This window comes from Anser cygnoides, chromosome 19 (assembly GCF_040182565.1).
Source record: "Anser cygnoides isolate HZ-2024a breed goose chromosome 19, Taihu_goose_T2T_genome, whole genome shotgun sequence".
NCBI lineage: Eukaryota > Metazoa > Chordata > Aves > Anseriformes > Anatidae > Anser > Anser cygnoides.
Window position 1 is genome coordinate 3,942,684 of NC_089891.1, and position 19,539 is coordinate 3,962,222.

The 19,539-nt window shown below is 42.5% G+C and overlaps 1 protein-coding gene across 1 annotated transcript in view; it reads left to right on the forward strand.

The window, feature by feature from the left end:
- Nucleotides 1-1,092: 1,092 nt before the first annotated feature.
- OGFOD3 (2-oxoglutarate and iron dependent oxygenase domain containing 3) overlaps nt 1,093-19,539 on the forward strand; it is a 43,389-nt gene continuing 24,942 nt past the window's right edge. Inside the window, exons 1-5 of the mRNA XM_066980147.1 lie at nt 1,093-1,255; nt 6,525-6,600; nt 7,576-7,618; nt 14,586-14,650; nt 15,288-15,344. Of these exons, the coding sequence (XP_066836248.1) occupies nt 1,108-1,255; nt 6,525-6,600; nt 7,576-7,618; nt 14,586-14,650; nt 15,288-15,344 (389 nt within the window). The 5' untranslated portion in view covers nt 1,093-1,107. The remainder of the gene's footprint in view (nt 1,256-6,524; nt 6,601-7,575; nt 7,619-14,585; nt 14,651-15,287; nt 15,345-19,539) is intronic.

Genomic DNA, 19,539 nt, shown 5'->3' on the forward strand with positions numbered 1-19,539 from the left:
TGTACATGTCAGGTATTGGGGTGTCGGTGCAAGGGACCAGGGCGTCAGTGTGAGGGACTCCCGGGGTGTAGGTGGGAGGGACGAGGTGTAGATGCTGGGTATTGGGGTGTCGCTGTGAGGTACTGGGGTGTAGGTGTGAGATATAGGGTATAAGTGTCAGGTACTGGGGCGTAGGTATGGGATGTTGAAGTGTAGGTGTGAGGTATGGGCTGTAGGTGTCAGGTATTGGGGTGTTGGTGCAAGGGACGGCGGTGTAGGTGCGAGGGACGAGATGTTTGTGTCACATATTGGGGTCTACCTGAGCATATTGGGGTCTCCCTGAGGGTATTTGGATGTTTAAACCTCCTAAACCAAGTTCACTCTGCTTCTGTTGAGCACCCGGTCATTGAACACATTATTTAAATACCCAGATGTTTATGTCTCTTGGGGTAGCTCAAGAGATTCCTTGAGAATCCCGCGTAATTCTCTCCTGAAGCTGCTTTGCTTGGGCTGCGTGAAATCAACTTTTTGCTCATCTGCTTCCAGTGCCTTTCCGTGCTCTGCTGATCCCTGTAATAGACTCGTGGGTGAGTTTGTAAATGTTGTACAGGGGATGAAGTGGAACTAATTTAGGATATTGTTTGTGCTGCTAGCATGCGGTGATAGCACAAATGCCAGCTTCTGATGTTCTTGTTTTGAGATGTGTGATGCTGCCTGCAAAGCACATCTCCTCCGTCTTTGGGTCTCCCAGCTGAGCCTGTTTTCTCTTGAAATGGTATTTGCCTTCCTTGACATGTGGTTCTTTTGAATGTTGATGTTGGATCTTCTAGAGAAACACAAGACTTTCATCTGCTCTGATGAAAAGCAGTGATTCTAACTCGCCGCCTGCAGCCAAAGAGCTATGATGATACCCTTCAGATTTGTAAGTGTATCCGGATGAATGCTTTGAAGTGGCACTGCTGGCAGAAGGCAGATCAGTTCTTGCTTTTTGTCAACCTACTTGTAAGTCTAGCTGTGTGTTGAACTCGAATGGTGAACTATTCCATGTAGAAAAAAAAATAGTATTTTCTGAGATAGCTGGTAGCCAAACCTGTTTTCTTATCTGGTTCGTCATGTGGCTGACAAATTATGCACTGGCACAAAGCTGGAGGCAACGTGGAGGCTGCAGCAAGCTGCTTGGAGCAGACAAAGAACAACTTCCAGTTCTTCTGTTCTTCTACGGGTGCCAGTGCTGGTAGGAGGTGTTCAAACTGCAGCCTGGATGCGCTGCCCCAAGGTAACTGCCCCGGCACTTTGCAGGTGGCTGGTCCTGGAGCTGCTGGTCACAAGGTTGATAACAAAACAGAAGATGGTGCATAGCCTGTGGTCAGAAAGACTTTTCCAGTGTTCTTTTGATACCATTTTGGAGACTTCATCTCCAGTGTTCTTGAGGCCAAGCAAACGGCTGTCAGGAAGTTGCTAGTAAGAGGGCTTCCTCAGTAGGAGGACTTCTTGGCTCTAAACACAGGAATACATATGTTCTGTTCTAACTTTCTGCAGTTACCATAAGGATAAGTGCCTGCTGGCTTTATTTCCGTAGTCCCAAGGCCAGGGAAATCTGCAGTGTTGCTGCAGATGTGGTACTTATAACTGAACTGAGGCTGAAACTGTCCTTGTTCTGCTACCAGGGCTTTGGCTTATCAAAAGAAATGTCCCAAACCAGCAAAACCTGATTTCTTCTCTGATTTGGTAGAGCAATTTTCTTAGCTGGGGACTTGTGGTCTTGGCAGCCCCTGAGTTCTTTTTAGCATGAGGAAGGAACGTGAAGGACACCTGTGCTGAGGAGGAAGGATGGATGTGTTCTCTGTTCTTGTAGTGTGATGGGGAGCAGACTGCAAATGCCAACTTTGGGGTGCAGTGTGACCTCTCCTGGCTTTGTCTCGGAATGACCGATACGATTGGCATCAAATCCAGGAATGTAATGGAGGCTCAAGGGGCAGGGGGTCATTTTTGAATGCATTTGGGCTTTTGAAGTAGATCTTTGCTTGTTTCTCTTTAGCTTATTGTGTGTTTGATTTTATTTTCTAGCAGATGCTTTTACATGTGTTCCCATGCATTATACTTTCAGAAAGAGATCTGTGTTAGTGGTATCAGAAATGTACGAACACCTGTTGTGTTAGCAGGTAATTGAAGCTGTGCTGAACTTTTCTTGTTTTTTTTCATCCTGCCTTTTGCTCAGCATCCGCCAGGCGGTGGTGAAGAGCTGGCCGAGCCTCGCTGTTCCCTGCTCTGCACGGGGGCTGCTGATAACTCAGGAATAAAACGCAGCTTGTGCTTCTCTGCCAAACTGGATTCGGCTGTGGAGCTTCAATCACTTCATTGGAAATAGCTTTCTATCTGTCACTGAATAGATTTTAATTCTGTCTTCACTCTGGCTTGACATCCGCAGCTGCTGGCTCTGTGTCAGAAGGAGGCACGTTGCCATCGTCATTCAGCGTCTGATGCTCGCAGTAAAGTTGCCATAGCTCAGATGAGCTTTTTGTTTGTGCACCTGTCCCTGCCCCACAGTGAACCAGTCTGAGCTGAGAGTTTGCTTCAACAGACACCAGAATTGGTGGCACAGAGCAGTGTTCTTATTTCCGTGGTACGGCTCAGCAGTAAACATGCTTCACAGACATATAAAATCTGTTATTTGTCAGCGGCCGAGCACTTCACTGATTATATTTGCAGAAGATGGGGTGTTCTGTGAACAGTCTCATCTGTGTTCTGAACCCTGCAGCCAAACCTTGGCAGTTTCAGCTGCCTGAGATATGGTTGAGCACTTAAGTCTGCCGTGGCTTCTAGTGGGTCTGATGAACACCTGCACAGTCTCCTGTTTGTGTTGACATGTTGCGTCAAGGTACAAAGCAGCTGTGATTGCTGCCCAGAGAAAGCTTTGAGATGCTTTTCCAAAGACTAGATCAACTGATGTGGAAAGCAGAATGTGTACAGTGGAGGCGCCTGGACTGCTGGTGTTAGCATGGGAATGTCATCCAAGCAGCCTTTGCCTCTCCTTGTCCCGCTTGGAGCTGGATTGCATTAGTTGAGCATTGTGATGGGGCTCTTTCCTCTTGAGAATCACCCCGGTCTTGAAAGCGAATGCTGCTTGGGCAAGTACCTCTGCTAAGCAGAGGGCAAAAGTGCTTGGAGCGCTGTATCCCCTTGTTACGCTCTGTGTGCTGAATGGGAACGGGGGCTGCAGGGAGAACTTGGGCTTTTGCGTGGTTTAGGGTGTGCCTCTTCCACCCTGACCGAAAAAAAAAACCACTCTGGGATCCAAAGCTGAGAAGCTTATTAGATAAACGAGTGATTTTGTGTCTATGAGGCACAGATTTGCAGAAGCTACTGGACGCTTTGTAATTCTACACTGAATTTCTCCTGAGTGCAGCTTTTCAGAGTATGCTCTTAACACTTCAGTGCTCTCATGCGTGGTGGTTTTGTAGATGACAAAGATGACACATTTCTTAGTGCTAACGTTGTTTTTCCAACAGGTAGGCTCTTCTGGTCTTTCCTTAGCTTACATCCAGTGTTTGTGCCTTGCTGTCAGCACCTGACTGACCTTATGCTGGACTATCTTTTTGTTTTTCTCCTCAGGTTGGGAAGGCTTCAGTTGTGTCTGTCAGAGCACCTCCTGCTTCCACCAGTGTCTTTGTCACTTTTCTCAGAGCGTGTAGACGTGTGACAGTTGTCTTCTGTAAAGCTGTGGTTTTGCTAAATATTGGCTCTGTTGTACCAGCCATTCTAAATAGTTAAGTCCCATGTTGTTGCTTGCAGCTGGAAACAGAGCACACGTCTCTTCTGAAACCACAAGTCTTTGCTTGTGCCCTTTCTGGAGGGTGTCAGTCAAAGAAAACTCTATTTAGATAGGCTTGCCTTGGATTATTGAAAACTTCCTTTGAGTGTACTTTTTCCCCGTTTCTGTCCCTGAACACGTGCTTTCCCTTATCTCTAAGAAATTTTTCTTGGCCTTTCAAGCACTAAAAAGTCCTTTTTGATGACAGAAGGAAGGTCATTCCCATCCTTTGTCTCTGTACGCTGAGGCAACTTCGTTGTTTTTCTGTTTTCAGCTTTCTTCTGAACTTCTCCTTTCTCATTTTTGTATCAGTCAGTTACCTCAGTCCTTTTCAATCCTGTTTTTTAACAGGACAATTGGGAAAAAAAAAAAGGGAACCTTGTGTTTCTAAACTTGTGCTTCACAAATTTGTTGACATCTTTATAGCCAGCAGAACGTTAGGTAAATGGTGGAATATGTCTGTTAAGTGGTTTGTAATTAACGGTAATTATTCTGCAAATCTTGTGAGTGGATCGTATGGTTGCTACCTACATGTGTTGTAAATGTTTTCAGTTCTGGGAACGCAAACTGGTTCCTTTTGGGCTGTTTCTGAAGGCGTATCAGTAAGTTTAAAATTGGGTGATGGAAGCTGTTACTGCCCCGGCCGTTTGTCCCACTCTGGCTGAATATTTGCCAGCACGGAGGCAGAGATGTCTCATCCTTCTCAATAAGCTCCTGAGCTGCTTTTCAGCCTGGCATTCAGAAGTGAATTACTGATTTTAATCTGCCACTGCCGTTATGGCACAGCAGTATAAGATGCGTACGTTTTTGGTTTTGGGCAGCCAAGAAATAGCTTGCAGTGTTTGCTGCCCACTACTTGTTACCATTCAGAACAGCTACGTCCCATGCTCCAAAGGAACATTGCATTTCCACTGTTGGCATTTTTACTGCAAGGTCTGCAGTGTTTAGTTGGAAAACGTTCAATTTTTGGAATTGCAAGATTGGAAAACGATAGAATTTCCCCAAAAAGCTTTGTCTAGCCTTTCTGGTTGCAGAGGGGATGTGATGTGCCTGAAACAGGCATAGAGGCTTCCCCTTCCAAATGTGAAACTTAGAGCAACTTTTCGCCCTGTAAAGCCCCGGTGGGTTTTTGTCTGTTTGAACTGTGTGCCTTTGGGGCTGGTACTGCATTGTGAAGTGCTGTCGGCTAACGTGTAACGCACCACCAGGTTGCTGACAGAATTTTTGCATTTTTCGTGGTGAAGCTTTTTTCTGTCTCTCTTTTAAAATTTCAAAACTACTGTTTCTGAAGAACAGCATGCTTTGATTCTGCTTTTTTGTCCTTTTGCTCACAGGGTCAAGAGAAGAGAAGTGACGTGGGGAGCAGTGGTTCTGGTTCAGCCTCTTTACAGTGCTGGGTTCTGTGCTGCCGTTGCCGTATGGATGGTTGGCAGCATAATCTCCAGCGTTATTTTATATTGTACATTTGCTAGGTTGTCTTCAAATAATTTAGTACGTGCTCCCTGGAATTTGATTCTTGCTTGAGCTGACCTCAGGGAATTGTTGCCGGTAGTCAGAAAACGCGATGACTTGTCTGGGTTGTAATCCCCCTGGTTTCCTGACCTTCACCTGCTGCTGCATTTTTACTCCAGTGGCTTAGGAGGAAAAATCTCTTTTTGGAGCATTCAGGGACCCAGTGTTGGCTGCCTGCCCTCACGGTGACAGACGCAGGACGGCGATCTGGGTTCGGGACTAACTGGGGTCTGGAAATGACGGATGGGGAGCCGGAGCAGGGCGGGCTGTATGTGTGCACCCAGGTGCACTTGGTGAAGGGAGGGACGTGCTTCGGGTGCCTCAGGGTTCAAGCACTGCCTGCTGTGGGTGCCTCCAATTTAAACACAAGTCAACCAAGTGAATTTTCTTTTCCTGAGCAAGGAAAAATGTGCACAGTTCGGTATGTTGTTGTCAGCACTCAGCCTTTTCTCCCACACGTCATCATCTCATTGCTTCTCTCTCCTCCCGAAGCTCTGGTGTGACTGGAGGGATTTGTGGTGTGCTTGAGGCAGCCAGAACATGTCCGATAAGGCAGGGTGTGCATTCCTGTAAAGCTCTTGTGCTGTGGCAAGATTTCGTTCCATCACTCCGTGGTCATTGTTATCATTAGCTGCTTTCGATCAGAGCAGACTGACGCTTTTGACTTGTACAGGTGATTTTTTTCCCTCTCCCAGTAGTGCTTTGCCTCTTTCCTTTGTTTTGATGATCAAATAATCTTTGAAGAGGAGTTCAGTTCAGCAGCAGTAAAGTGTGTTGGCAGATGTCCGCAAATGCATTCCTTCAAACTTTTGTGCAACTTTACATCTATAAATGGATCTTCCCCAGAGAAGTGCCAAATGCAGCATCCCAAGGTCTGTAGTGGCTCAGAATTGATCTTAACAATCGTTCTTGCCTGAAGGCTGGGGGACCAGACTTCTAGTTTTATAAGAAGTTACATAGAATCATAGAATCCCCAAGTTGGAGGGACCCACAAGGATCATCGAGTCCAACTCCTGGCTCCACACAGGTCTACCCAAAAATTCAGATCATATGACTGAGAGCATAGTTATGTAGTGAATTCATCGTGTATTCTTCACCCATAATTCTTGCTGTTGGCCTTTTTCCACAAGCTTTTAATATCAAAGGTTAGATTTCTCAGCAAGGGATTTTAAGTGATTTTATTGGAAAGATGATAATTTTCTTTTTTCCCTTTGTGTTGCAGGGTGCACTCCCAGGAAATGTGGAAGAGGTGTAACCGATACAGTAATAACAAGGGAGGAAGCTGAAAGAATCCGTAGGTAATTTTTCTTTTAGTTTTTGAATTGTAATGTGCAGAAGAAGCAGGGCCGTGCTGACAGGGTGCCAGTATTTCAGGTGTAGCACCAAGCTTGTTAGCTGAAGGAGATGGTTTTAACTGGTTAAAGCGTTAAACTTGGATTTTAAAGCCATTTTCCTCTTCTGCTGTAGTGAAGGCTGTTCTCTCTCACACGGAGTCTGCCTAGCTCTGTTGGGTGTATGGGTTGTAGAGAATAAAAGAAATCGTGTTCTCTTAATCTAACATTATTTGAACAATTTTTACTTAGCCTTCTGTTCCAATTGGCCTTTAAAAATGGAATGAAACAACATCAACCTCTGTTCAGTTGCATCGCTTTATGTGTAATGAGCTGGTGCTGACCCTCTATGAGCACAAAGTGGTGAATTTTAATCAAAGAGTAGGGGACACTGTCAGATTCTTCATGTAGAAGAGTTATCAGCCTCCTTGAGTGTGATTTGCACTTGGTGATTATGTAAGGGGAATATCACTGTAACATTCTCAGTGCTTCATCTGATGTGCAGCTGGCATAGAGCTGTTCTCTAGGCTGGCCCTTTGACTTCAAATTCTGGCTGGAGTCTTGTTTTTGATAAAGTATTTTTACATTATGTAGGTTTATTTGTACTGCCCTGAAGGATCAAGTTCTGTGGTGTTTTTGTTTGTTTTATGTTCAATGTTGCCCAGAATGTACTTGAAAGTCAGTGGTTTTGGGTGTGTTGTGGGTGTTTATGGAAGGGGTACAAGTTCAGAAATGTTCCACAATGCAGATACTCTATTTTCATGTCAGGCTGCGTGATTCAGACTTTCAGATAAATGGTGGCTTCTATTTCCGACTCAGTTGGTTTATATATCTGATGCATTAAATAACCCTTACTGGGAAGTTGTATGCTGTAAATAATGATATTAAAGGACAAAGTAATCCGATTCCACTTCTCATCTGAGGTTATTGTTTTGCCTGCAGAATAGCAGAGAGAGGACTGTCCTTGGGAGGATCTGATGGAGGGGTGAGCAGTGTCCTGTTACTTTTTACATTCTCTTACTTCCAAGGTGAGCTTTGAGATTATAAATGCATTTTGGGGGCTAGAGGAGAGAGGAGATAATACAGAATTTTTCCTTCCGCTTAGATATGGGAAAAATGTCTGGAAAATAGTTTTTTTGTCCTATTACTGCTTTTGCTAGTACGATAATTCATGACTTCTGCAGTACTGTTGACACATTGCCTATTATTCATTAATATTTTTATCTCTTCTCTTGAACTGATTTTGTTGGGTGCATCTGGAACCAGTTGCTATAGCTGAACTGCACAAGTTTGATTTCTGTTGAGAAACTGATTCACAGCTATCGTGTAAAGATTGGTTTCATGTAGTGACAAAAAGCCTCATGTAACATCTTAAGCAGAGTTTTGAATTACATTCTTTAAAAGTGAAAACAACAATTTCTCTTTATCTCATGTGTTTCTCTTAATTTCTTCTCCCCTTTTGTTCTCAGGTTGTTTTTGTGTATGAACAGAAACTGTTTTGTATTTGTAAACATAAACACTTACTAAGGCCTCTGCTGAATTAGGGCATTTAGTACAAGAAAAGGATAAATATTTTTGTGGGGTGGAAAAAAGAGACTTTAATGTCCTTGTGACTGCTTAAAAAGATCTGGAAAAAAAACCCCACAACTAAGCAACTTAGGTGGTGTTGCCCATCTGAAACTATCTTTACAATATTTAACGTTCCCTATTCAATTCAGACAGCGTCTCTTGGATATTTTTTCAGTTCTGTGGTTGCATAATTTGCCATTCTGCCTAGGTTACTCAGCCCGCTGGGACCTCCTGCTTAGCTCCTGTCATTAGTGCTGTCAAGGCTGTTTCCTGCCTTGTTCTTTTGGGACCTGCGTGTGATTGTCATTAGACTTCCACAAAGAGGGATTAAGAAGGGCAGTGTGAGACACAGAGACAGGTTCATGGATTTGGATTACAGAGAGCTGGGGCCAGCAAACTGGGGAAATGTCCAGAGACCTCCTGGAAGAGACTTGAAGGGAGGTGAGCGGCTGCCCAATGCTCAGAGCTGGGCATGGGGTCCTGAGCTGGGTTACTTGGACAATAAGCTGGAATCTCAGACAAATACACAGCTGTCATCTACATCACTCTGGAAGCATCATTTTGTAGTTTTTTAAAGGAGAGGGAAACCAGGGGAAAAAGATTCTTGTAGTAAACTGCTGTTGGTCTCAGAGAGATCTGGGCTGTGATCCAAATCTTCTCACGTTTCTTGTGATGTGGGAATGTGAGAAAGTTACTGCGTGCTGTTACTCCTTAGGGAAAGGTGCAAGAAGAGTTGTGTAGTATTGCATTGAAGCCTTATCCAAAATTGTGGATAAACATCTCAAAGACGCTGAAAATGGGAGCTGAACAGTATTTCTAGGGGATCACGTTTAGGACAACCTTTTAAATATAGACTCTTTATCTAATTTCTCATATTTACTTATTTTTCTTTCATCCCCAGTTCTGTATTTTTCTTATTCAGTTTGTGTTCTTGTATTCCCCATGTCATGGAATGAATCTGCTTCTGGTAGTGCAGTCCTGGTTCCCAGATCTCATTAAATAATGATTGGTGTGTGCTGATGATGTGTAGATGAAACTATTTTCTTTGTTTAAGCCTTTTATTCTATTTTCAAATCTCTCATCTGCATAGCATACAAAATGTTTCTAGTCTTAACTTCATCCAGCGACTTTACCCCTTTGCCTCCTAAGCTTCAGTTCTGTTGGATTAGATTTAGCTTGTTCCTTTAAGGTTCTTAGACTTTGGAGTGTTTGGATAATTCTGTCCAATTATGTCTGTTGTTCTAAGACTAACTTTTTTTCTTAGAACTTCCTTTAATAATTTCTCACATCTGCTCCTTATTTCTTTTTAATTCTTTCTTTAGCCAACTTGATCTCTCCACTATTCCAAGTGGAACGTCTTCAGATTTCTACTGGGGTGCAGACTGTGTTTTTATTCTCCCAGATTACTCCTAACACCTTTTTCTCCCTTTGTTTGCTACTCTTTCGGCTTCCTCGGAGGACTGAAGTGTAGTGCAAAACCTGGTTTCCCTCTTCGTCCTTTTGTGTTGAGGAAGTCCTGGCCAACATCTGAATTACTGAAGTCTCCCAGGAGTCATGTCCTAGTTGTCATGCCGAGCTTTCTTTCCTATCCTGTCTTCCTTTATAATTGCTCCTAGACTAGTGTGTGACAGACACACACATGCACACTCGTGTGCTCATGCACATGCTGAGGCTAGAAGACACGCTTGTAATCTTCTAGTTTAACTAGTTTAACAGGGGCACCTTCCAGTGCTGTACCTCTCCGCCATGTAGGTCTCTGTCTCTGTAGCTATAAAATAGCTTTTTCACCGTGTTCTCTCTTTCACAGCAAGTCATTTGCACTCGTTCTCTTGCTGTTTCTCAACTTACTTTTTTCCCCTCTTTATAAAGATAATGAACTTTGCTTTTTTTCCCGACCTAGTATTTTCTTGCATGCACTCCCTGCTTGCGTTACCAGCTTAGTCATGACTCATTCATTCACATCTTTGTGAGTGCTGCCATCATAACGCCTCTCCAGTGTAAATAAACTTGACTCATTTACTATCAAAGCTATTGGCATTTAGACAAAGCCTGATGGAGGGGAAAAGAAAAAACAAAGCACCTTGGTGCAGCCAGTCAGCTGCAGCCCTCTGCTTCCTGTGTTGCTGCAAAATTGGCAGGAGTAGCTACCTGAAATTCCTTTTTGCAGGGAAAATTACATTTCTTAATGACTGAAGGAAGCAAACAACATATGTAACTGTGATGTCAGACAAGGGTGTCTGATGTGGGCCCACGCACAGAACGGTGTTTCTGCAGGTAATATCACTCCTTGTTCTGCTTTCAACCCTCCCAGCCAAACTAAAGTCCTCAAAATGCTGTCCTTTCTGAATTTTCCAGGGAGAAGGTAAAGCCTCTGCATGGTATTTATCCTTCCACACACCTCTGCTGAGACCCCAGAGTCTCCTTCCTTTTTGCCTCGCCTCCTGGTAGGGGTAGCTGCCAGTTCGTGCGTGGCAGTGCATCTTTCACTTCCCTTTGTTTCTCTTATTGTCATGGTGGGATTGTCTGGACCTCGCTCTAGGAAGCTGGGGAGGGACCGTTTGTGTCTACTCTTTACCTAGTGTAAGACATCACAGCCAAATATTGCTTTAGTTTCCCAGTAATAAGCTGCGCCTCCAGCACTTTGTATGATGATTGGTTGCATTTGTCTCATAATTAATCACAGAATCATAGAATCGTCTAGGTTGGAAGAGACCTCCAAGATCATCTAGTCCAACCTCTGTCCTAACACTAACAAGTCCTACACTAAACCGTATCACTAAGGGCTACATCTAAACGTCTTTTAAAGACCTCCAGGGATGGTGACTCAACCACCTCCCTGGGCAGCCCATTCCAATGCCTAACAACCCTTTCAGTAAAGAAGTTCTTCCTAACATCCAACCTAAACCTCCCCTGGCGCAACTTTAGCCCATTCCCCCTCGTCCTGTCACCAGGCACGTGGGAGAATAGACCAACCCCCACCTCTCTACAGCCTCCTTTAAGGTACCTATAGACAGCGATGAGGTCTCCCCTGAGCCTTCTCTTTTCCAGGCTAAACAACCCCAGCTCCCTCAGCCGCTCCTCATAAGACTTGTTCTCCAGACCCCTCACCAGCTTCATCGCCCTTCTCTGGACTCTCTCAAGCACCTCCATGTCCTTCTTGTAGCGAGGGGCCCAAAACTGAACACAGTACTCGAGGTGCGGCCTCACCAGAGCCGAGTACAGGGGGACAATCACCTCCCTAGACCTGCTGGCCACACTGCTTCTTATGCAAGCCAGGATGCTGTTGGCCTTCTTGGCCACCTGGGCACACTGCTGGCTCATATTCAGCTGTCTATCAGCCAGTACTCCCAGGTCCTTCTCCGCCAGGCAGCTTTCCAACCACTCATCTCCCAGCCTGTAGCGCTGCTTGGGGTTGTTGCGCCCCAGGTGCAGGACCCGGCACTTGGCCTTGTTGAACTTCATGCAGTTGACCTTAGCCCATCGGTCCAGCCTATCCAGATCCTCCTGCAGAGCCTTCCTGCCCTCGAGCAGATCGACACACGCACCTAACTTGGTGTCATCTGCAAACTTACTGAGGGTGCACTTGATCCCCTCATCTAGGTCATCAATTAATCAGCGTCTCTCTTAAGAGGCATTACCTGAAGGATGTAACTCTTGTCCCTCTACTCCGATTCCAATGGAGTTTAAAGGCGTTACTGTTTTTGAGAGCCTGTGCATGGCTGCACACAGGAACCACAGGTTTGCTGCTGCCCAGGAAGGGTGGCCATGGAGAGCCCTTGTTGCTTTTCCCTCTTCTCAGCTCGTATGCATGAGTGTTCCCACAGGAGGAGTGGGGAAGGGTTTGAGCTCTACAGGCATCTTTGCAGGCAAGTGGAAGCAAGTTCTGAAAAATTCTCTTTTGGGCACTTTTTTTTTTGCTGTTTTCTTCCAGAGTCCCACCTAAAGCTTTTTAAGGGGTGAAGGTAGAAGTGGAATCACTGTAGCAGTGCACGTGTAGTTGGCAATCTGTTTCATTGGGGATCGAAGAAAGGGCCTGTCATGCTCCGCAAGACAGGGAAATTGATCCTTTTTGCTATATGCTGAGAAATGGTGGCTGTTTCCATGTCACTGTTGGATCTCTCTTGCAGTGAGAGAGTGGAGAATATGAGACTAACGATACTTAAGGTCCAAACGAACGTATGTTGTAGTTTTTTTTTTTTTTTAAAGGAAGTTCATTTTCCTTTCTGTAGGAGTTCTGTAACCATCTCTCAGAATAGGTGTGTGAATATGTGTGTTTGCATTGTTCCTGCCATCTTTAGATAAACTTTATAGAGCTTTCAACTGGGGAGCATTGACCTGAACTACTGATGGCTGATGAACCCTGATCAGGCAGCTGAACTTGAAGTAACGGTGTTGACAGAAGCTTCCACCGAGGTGGTATTCTGAGTGTAGAAAATGGTGCTGAAAATATTTAATGTTCTGAAATGGCAGAGGCTAAAATAAATGCATTTCAGTTTCTTTCCAAGGTAGCTGTTAAACAAATAGCTCTGTGCTCACATGTAATCAACTCCCCGTCTACATTTAGCGTTCGGATGTTTTCCCCTGTCTGAAACGACCCTGAGGAATATTCGATCTTCTCGAGACTTCATTTTCAGTCTTCCTCATCTGGCTTTGTACTTTGGCTATTACCTTTTCAGCTGTGAATATCTCCACTTCTTGGGGGAGTCTTGTATTGATCCACTTGGCCATTTTGGATTCTACCACATCACTGTGATCATCTGCAGCTTGAGGAACTGAACGAACAAGTTTTACTTCTGAAGCTCTAGTAAAGCTTATTACAAGAGCTGCTCTTGGATGAGTGTAAGATGACTTGTTTTTGTAACAGTCTTCTGCAGCCTTTGGAGAACTTCAGTGAGAATGGGAGGTCCGAAAAGCTCATGCTGTGTCCATTTAAATAGCTTGTTACTTTACATATTTTTAAAGGATCAGGGATAGGTGAAGTGATTTGGGTATGTACATTAAAAGAAGGCTGTCAATATCTCTTTTAAATGGAGACTTTTGTGGAGTTCCGCTATTTCAGTTTTGAAGCTCAAAGCAATTGAGCATACAGCAGTTTTCTTTTGCTCAGATTGTCATGGTTGTCTTCCCCAAACATGATCCAGACGAGGAGAGAGAAAAGTGCTTTGAGGGCAGGGGTGAATGCACTGCAGCTCTGACATGTAAGTGCACTGATGATTTGGGCTGCTTGTTCACCAGCCTGTCTGCTTTTGGGTCAAAATACAAAGTGGCTTCAAATCAAACCGAGTACTGTCCCAGCCATGCCCAGAAATCCTTCTTACTGGTAAGACAGAGGTTACCATTCTTTCCAGGCAGCTCACCTAGTCATACTATTATTGTTTAGATTTTGTTAGAATAATGTGAATGGTATGTGGTGCATCAAGAGCTGCCAGATCCGAAGATGAGAGTGCTTTTTTCCAGGATATTGTACATCAAAGAGGTCATTCTAATTTTGGTGCCAGTCAGGTTAATTAACTGTTGCTATTTGATATTTTCAGTGCAGAAAATAAGGCTGCTATTAAGAAGGTATATTTTTAAATACCGTTTAACTGATGGGAAATAAGGAAATAAATATGTCCCTTGCTGTCCACAAAATACATATAAACGTGTACTTCTATCAATTCAGGGAAATATTTTAGGGTCTTGAGAGGTAGCTCTCTATCATAGCAAATCTGAATACTCATCTTTTAGCTTGGTCTGGAGCTCAACAGAAGCATTTGGCTTGAATCAAGTGGAGAAATTGATTGATTTTTTTCATATATAAAAACCTTTCACTCCCTGGTTTTATTTTACAGCAGTTTAGACACTGGAAAAAAAAATTGGCTCTGCAAGCTTTAGAACTGTAGTTGTTCTTTTAAGCAGACATTTGTGTCTGTATTAAATATGAGAAGTATACAGGAACTCATTGTGAAGAAGTTTTAATAAACGTTGGGCAAGTTAAATATTAGTGCTGTTATTTGAGCACTTCACAAATATTGGAAAATTAGTCATCTTTGTGTGGAAGGGAAATGTCTTCAAGAAGGGATCCAGGAACAAGGTGTCTTACCCTTAGTCCATGGAAGACTGGCAATACTGTATGTTGGATTTGAATGTCGGCAATAGTAGTCCTGTGCGTTAGCCATATGGTACCTTAATCTTTTGTTAGTTTGTAGAACAAACCGAGGGAGGCTTGCAGTTGTAAAGTAAGCATTAATATTTTGGACCTGAAAGCTAGAAACTAATAGTTTTGCTTGGGAGTGTATGGAAAATGAGATCCAACTTGGGATATTTCTTGAAGGTCAACGATAAATAATGATAAAACCTTCTCACGCTTCTTCCTCTTTTTTAACTTTTGTTTCCTTTCCCAGGCATCAATTTTGGACTTGCATTCTGGAGCTCTTTCACTGGGGAAGCATTTTGTTAATCTGTACAGGTAAAGTCGGGCTGTGACTTGCTGCCTTTGTTACCCTACAACTTCAGTACTCTGTGCCTTTTCAGATTTCTCAAGCCTTGTGGACTGGGGTTAGGAATGACCAGCTGTAGAACTGGTTAGGTTCATCACAGTTTCCATGGCTAGTTGAAAAGCTTTTGTGGCATGAAAACTTGAAATACCTTATGTTGAACTGGGCTCTTTGAAAGCTATTATTACCTTTATTTTTAGAGTTCTTCTTGTACCAGCAAATAATATGTTTGGTGATTCTTCTAGGTGGATATTCCCTCCCTACCTTTACAGTTACAGTCTATAGATTGTCAGCAGTGGAAGAAATCAAGTAATCTATACTTGTTTTTAAAAATCTGAATCCACGTGCTTGTTTCATGAAGTGTGAGGGGACATTTTTCATGCTTGGGGAATTCTGTTATCAGTTGCTGTATATTGATCCCTTAATCTTTTAATATTTGATCTTTGAGCAATGCTTTGGGAATTTCACACAAACATTTGTAGGATTTTTGAGTTGTGTTTTAATACGTGGGTTGTGGGTGAAGCACAGATGGGGAGAGAATACAGCTTGGTATGACTTGGGCAGTGTGATTCAGCAATGCCCATTTTAGTATGTTGATTCATTTTTCAGGTACTTTGGGGACAAAATTCAAGACATCTTCACAGAAGAGGATTTTGCATTATATCGGTAAAAAATTTGAATAACTGTAGGATGAACTACAAAATACAACTTGTTTTTTTTGTAGAGTGTAAGCTGACAGGGGTTTGTCCTATGTGATGGATTCAGAGTTGCAATTGAACTTGTAGCTCTAAGTAGTAATCTCTGAGAATTACAATGTCTTAAGTTTAAAGCAGTTGGTGTTATTTAGCTCCATCACCAATGTCAGACTAATATTGACGGTGTAAATGGAATCCGATGATGGCCTCACCCCATGTTTCACTTGCAGCCTGAGGGGTTGGGTTGATGCCCAGTTTTAGCATTTGCCAACCCTGCAGACCTGCAAGAGAAGAGAGCTGCTTATCTGAGTTCTTCGGTTGTTTGCTGGAACACGTCAGCTAAGATGCAAAATACTTTAACTGGTATTTCACATCTGTTATCCAAGAGATGTTGCATTAGATGATAAAGACAGTCCTATGCTATTATCACATCAGGAACTTGTTTTTTTGGGGGCGAAGTGTAGCAAAACATTAAAAATGCTAAAGCAGGAAGTGGAAGGACTTCAAATTACTAATGTTCTGGCTTGAAAAGCGGAGCATACTTTCCCCCTAAGAAGCCAGAATATGAAGTAGCGCTATAATGTAATAGCTTTGGCATCTGATACTTTTAGCTTTCCTGTAGACCTGCTCATATACTTAACGAAGACAACAAACAGAACGAGTTCCATGTGTCTGAAGGTGTGTCGCCAGAGTTTAGGAACAAGTATTCTTTGTTGACTAGACACAATAAATCTTTAGTTAAGCATTTCAGTTGCTTTCTCATAATTTAAAACATACCTGGCTTGAACATCTTAAAGTCTAAAGTTAAAGTTTTTTTGCCGTTTTTGTCCTTTTTTCTTGCCTTCGTGAAGGAATCTGACCTCCCTCTAGTGGTGGAAGTAGTATGAAGTATCCAAATACGTTAATGGATAGGTATATTCCATACACCCAGCATATCTTATTCATTTTATTAGTTATAGTAATTTTGTCTTAAATAGTAACCAAATACAGTTTATTTTTGTTACTTAGCCTAAACATTTTTAAATACCGTTATGTTTATAGATGACCGTTGTTCAAATGTGTTTACTTCTGTCCCACAACTCATCAGGAAAATGTGACACTGACTATTACTGAACTTCAAATGCGTAAAGAAAAATAGTCTCTGCCTCACCAAGATAGTGGGGAGTAATGTGAAAATAATAGTCTTTGTGCTGCCTGCTGTTCTACAGAAGATCGAAGAATCTGCAGAAATAATGCAAGTGTATGGGGAGGTGGTGTCTTACTGCAGAATATGTATTTCACATGAACAGAAATTCATATGAGTTATGGAAACATCGAACATTTCTGACCCTTATATTGTGGGGTGAGAGTACTGCTAGGGAAAATCAGTATTCCATTGGTTTTGCATGCCAATGTAGGGGATGTTTCAGACTGCTGGATATGAATCCCATACAACGTATATTAAATGCTTTTGTTCATATTAATGGCAGTGCTTAACACAGACTGTAGTGCCTTATGTCTTTCATGAATGATTTAAGCTATTCTTGGGAGCATTTATCTTCATTACTTTTATTTACCTACCAAGGTCTGTTTAAAAATACACTCTTGAGAGATATAACTAGTTGTAATTCATGTCTGAGTATTACTGATTGCAACAATAACAAATCCGAGTAGGCATTCTTAGCCAGGAGGCTGGTTTCTAAACTGTCTGTGTCAGAATTATGTTGCTTCAGAATCAATTATGCTTTCTAGGCTGATGCTTTATCCTCCACCTGACAAGCATATTACAGCAATTCCTCTTGTTTCACATAATAGATGCATCTTTATCCAGAAGAGAGACCTTTAAATCTGCGTGCTTGTTTTAAAGGTTGTGACTTCAGCAGAAAATGCCATCATCAAAGATTTATTCCAAAAACTTTATAACTTATTAAGGCACAGACATGGAATGAGCAGAAGGGGAACTAATAGTTCTCTTTCTCCCTTTATTCATTTTGCACATTTGACTTCTGCTGGAACTTTCTGGATATAGAAGGGCATCACGTTGCCTGCTTCTGCTGCCTTTGGTGCTTTTCACTGGGAACAGGGCAGAGACATGGACAGTGGGCTAGGGAAGTTGGGTGGTTTCACAGAGCTTTGTGAATGTTCCTGTCTCCATGCTTGAAATCTTCCTTTCCACAGTGACTCTTAACAGTGCATTCTTTTTGCTGGTCTGACAGAACTTGTATCTTGCAGAAATTTTCACGTGACACTTCTAGTTCTTTTTCTCAGTCCTTGCTTATGTAGCTGCTGGTATGTTAATCTGGAAGCTCCGCAGTCTAGTGAACATCCTTTCTCCTAGGTTCTATGTTCTCCTATACTTCTAAGTACTTTATTGGCTGTTCTTCTTTTTTTGTTCTTCCAGATTGCTCTGATTACAAAACAGATTTTGTATACTACTTTTATACAAGGTGATCATATGCTGTTCTTAGTGAGTGTTCTGCTTTTCCCCAAGCCTGACTGTGCATTTTGATATCCTCCAGTGACTCTGTGAAAATGTACGATTGCTGCTGACAAGTTTTGGGAGGAGTTAATTTTTCTTTACTTAACTGTTGACTGGATTCGGTACTCATATACTTATCACCATAGCAGAGCTCTGTATAGTACATCCGATCAGAACCAGGTTAGACCCTCAGCAGTTTGAATGGCAACAGTGTTTATGAAAATGAATGTTTACATTCTTATCGCACTGGGCTCATTCATTGCTTCCTTGATAGTGTTTTCTGAACCGAAATTTGCCTTAGCCTGTTTTGCCAAGGCTGAAGAGAAGAGTTAAGAGAGCTAAGAGTTAAGAGTTAAGAGAGCTAAGAAGAGTGACTTTATTAGCACTTTTGAAAACGACTATATGCAGTATTTGGCATAAACTGGGCACAGAATGAGTTGAAGTACATAGATGCATATGTTTGGATACATGCTCTGTAGTAGTTTAGGGAAAATTTTGATCTCTAAACAAAGATGTGTCTTTGCTTATACAGCAAAGTAAACATTTGATTCCCATTTCATTCCGTGCAGAAAGACACAAGATGCCTTATGGAGTATGATGCAGAGTTCGTGTTTGCACTGATAAGTCTGTCAACCTGCTAATGACTCCTGTGGTGGGGTAAATGTGGCTGTGTGAAATGAAGGGCAGGCAAAGCTGTCGGAAAGCACCCTGCAAAGCTTATGTTCCACGGCACAGTTAGCTTTGCCTTTGGCATTTAACTTGTAAGAGGATGTTTTTTTTACTTTTTTTACTTTAACTAGAAGCTCAGATCTCCATGTCATTAATTGCAATAGTGTGATGCAATGTTTCCCAGTCAGATCACTGTTCTGCACTTTAATCCCCCACCCCCATTAAGTATTAAGTTCATTATGTTACTTTTTAAAACTTGTTTTGAATTGCAGCTGCTTACATTTGACGAAATGAGAACTCCTGCTGGCAATTCACAGGCAATGAGGAACCGTCTTCCTTTGCATCTTTTAATTTTTTTTTTATCTTATAGGATCTACATCCTTTTTTTTTTTTTGTCTCATCCCACACTATTAGAAAGTGAGTATTAAACACCCTACATGCAGAAATAACATCCGTGAGCTGGCTCAACTAGGAATTTCCTGGAGTTTCGCTGTATTTTGAGCAGTATGATATGTACTAAGCAGGAAAAAGCATTTAGACACTCAAAGGTATTGCTGTTTGGAGCTTATTTCCAGTAAATTTTTGCAATATGGGTTATTTGTTCAAGTATCAGTGGAAATCTGCAGTTTATTCAATATTCGAAGCCAGTAGCACACAGGGCAATAAGAGGCCAGCAGTGTGCATCCACACTCAGAGGCTAGCTACGTGGTCATTGCTAGGTCAGCAGAAGGCAGGTGCTTCCACAAGACCAGGATAAAAGCGAAATCTATGCTGTTAAACCTGTCACCTCAACTACTTCATTACTTTTCTCCCCATTTCCCTTGCCTGCTTAATTTATCAACAGGAAACAAGTTTCTTTAGAAGGATGTGCTAACTTTCTCTTTGCGGCATGCTTCAACTTTGAGCTTGTTTTCCTCTTCTTCTGATAACCCACTGGCCAGTCCAAACCAGCTAGGCTTTTGGTGGTTGTTTTTGTGTGTCAGGAGACAAAAATGTTGTGTTGAGGAGAGCTTTGTTTCCTGCTTGGTTTGCAAAACAT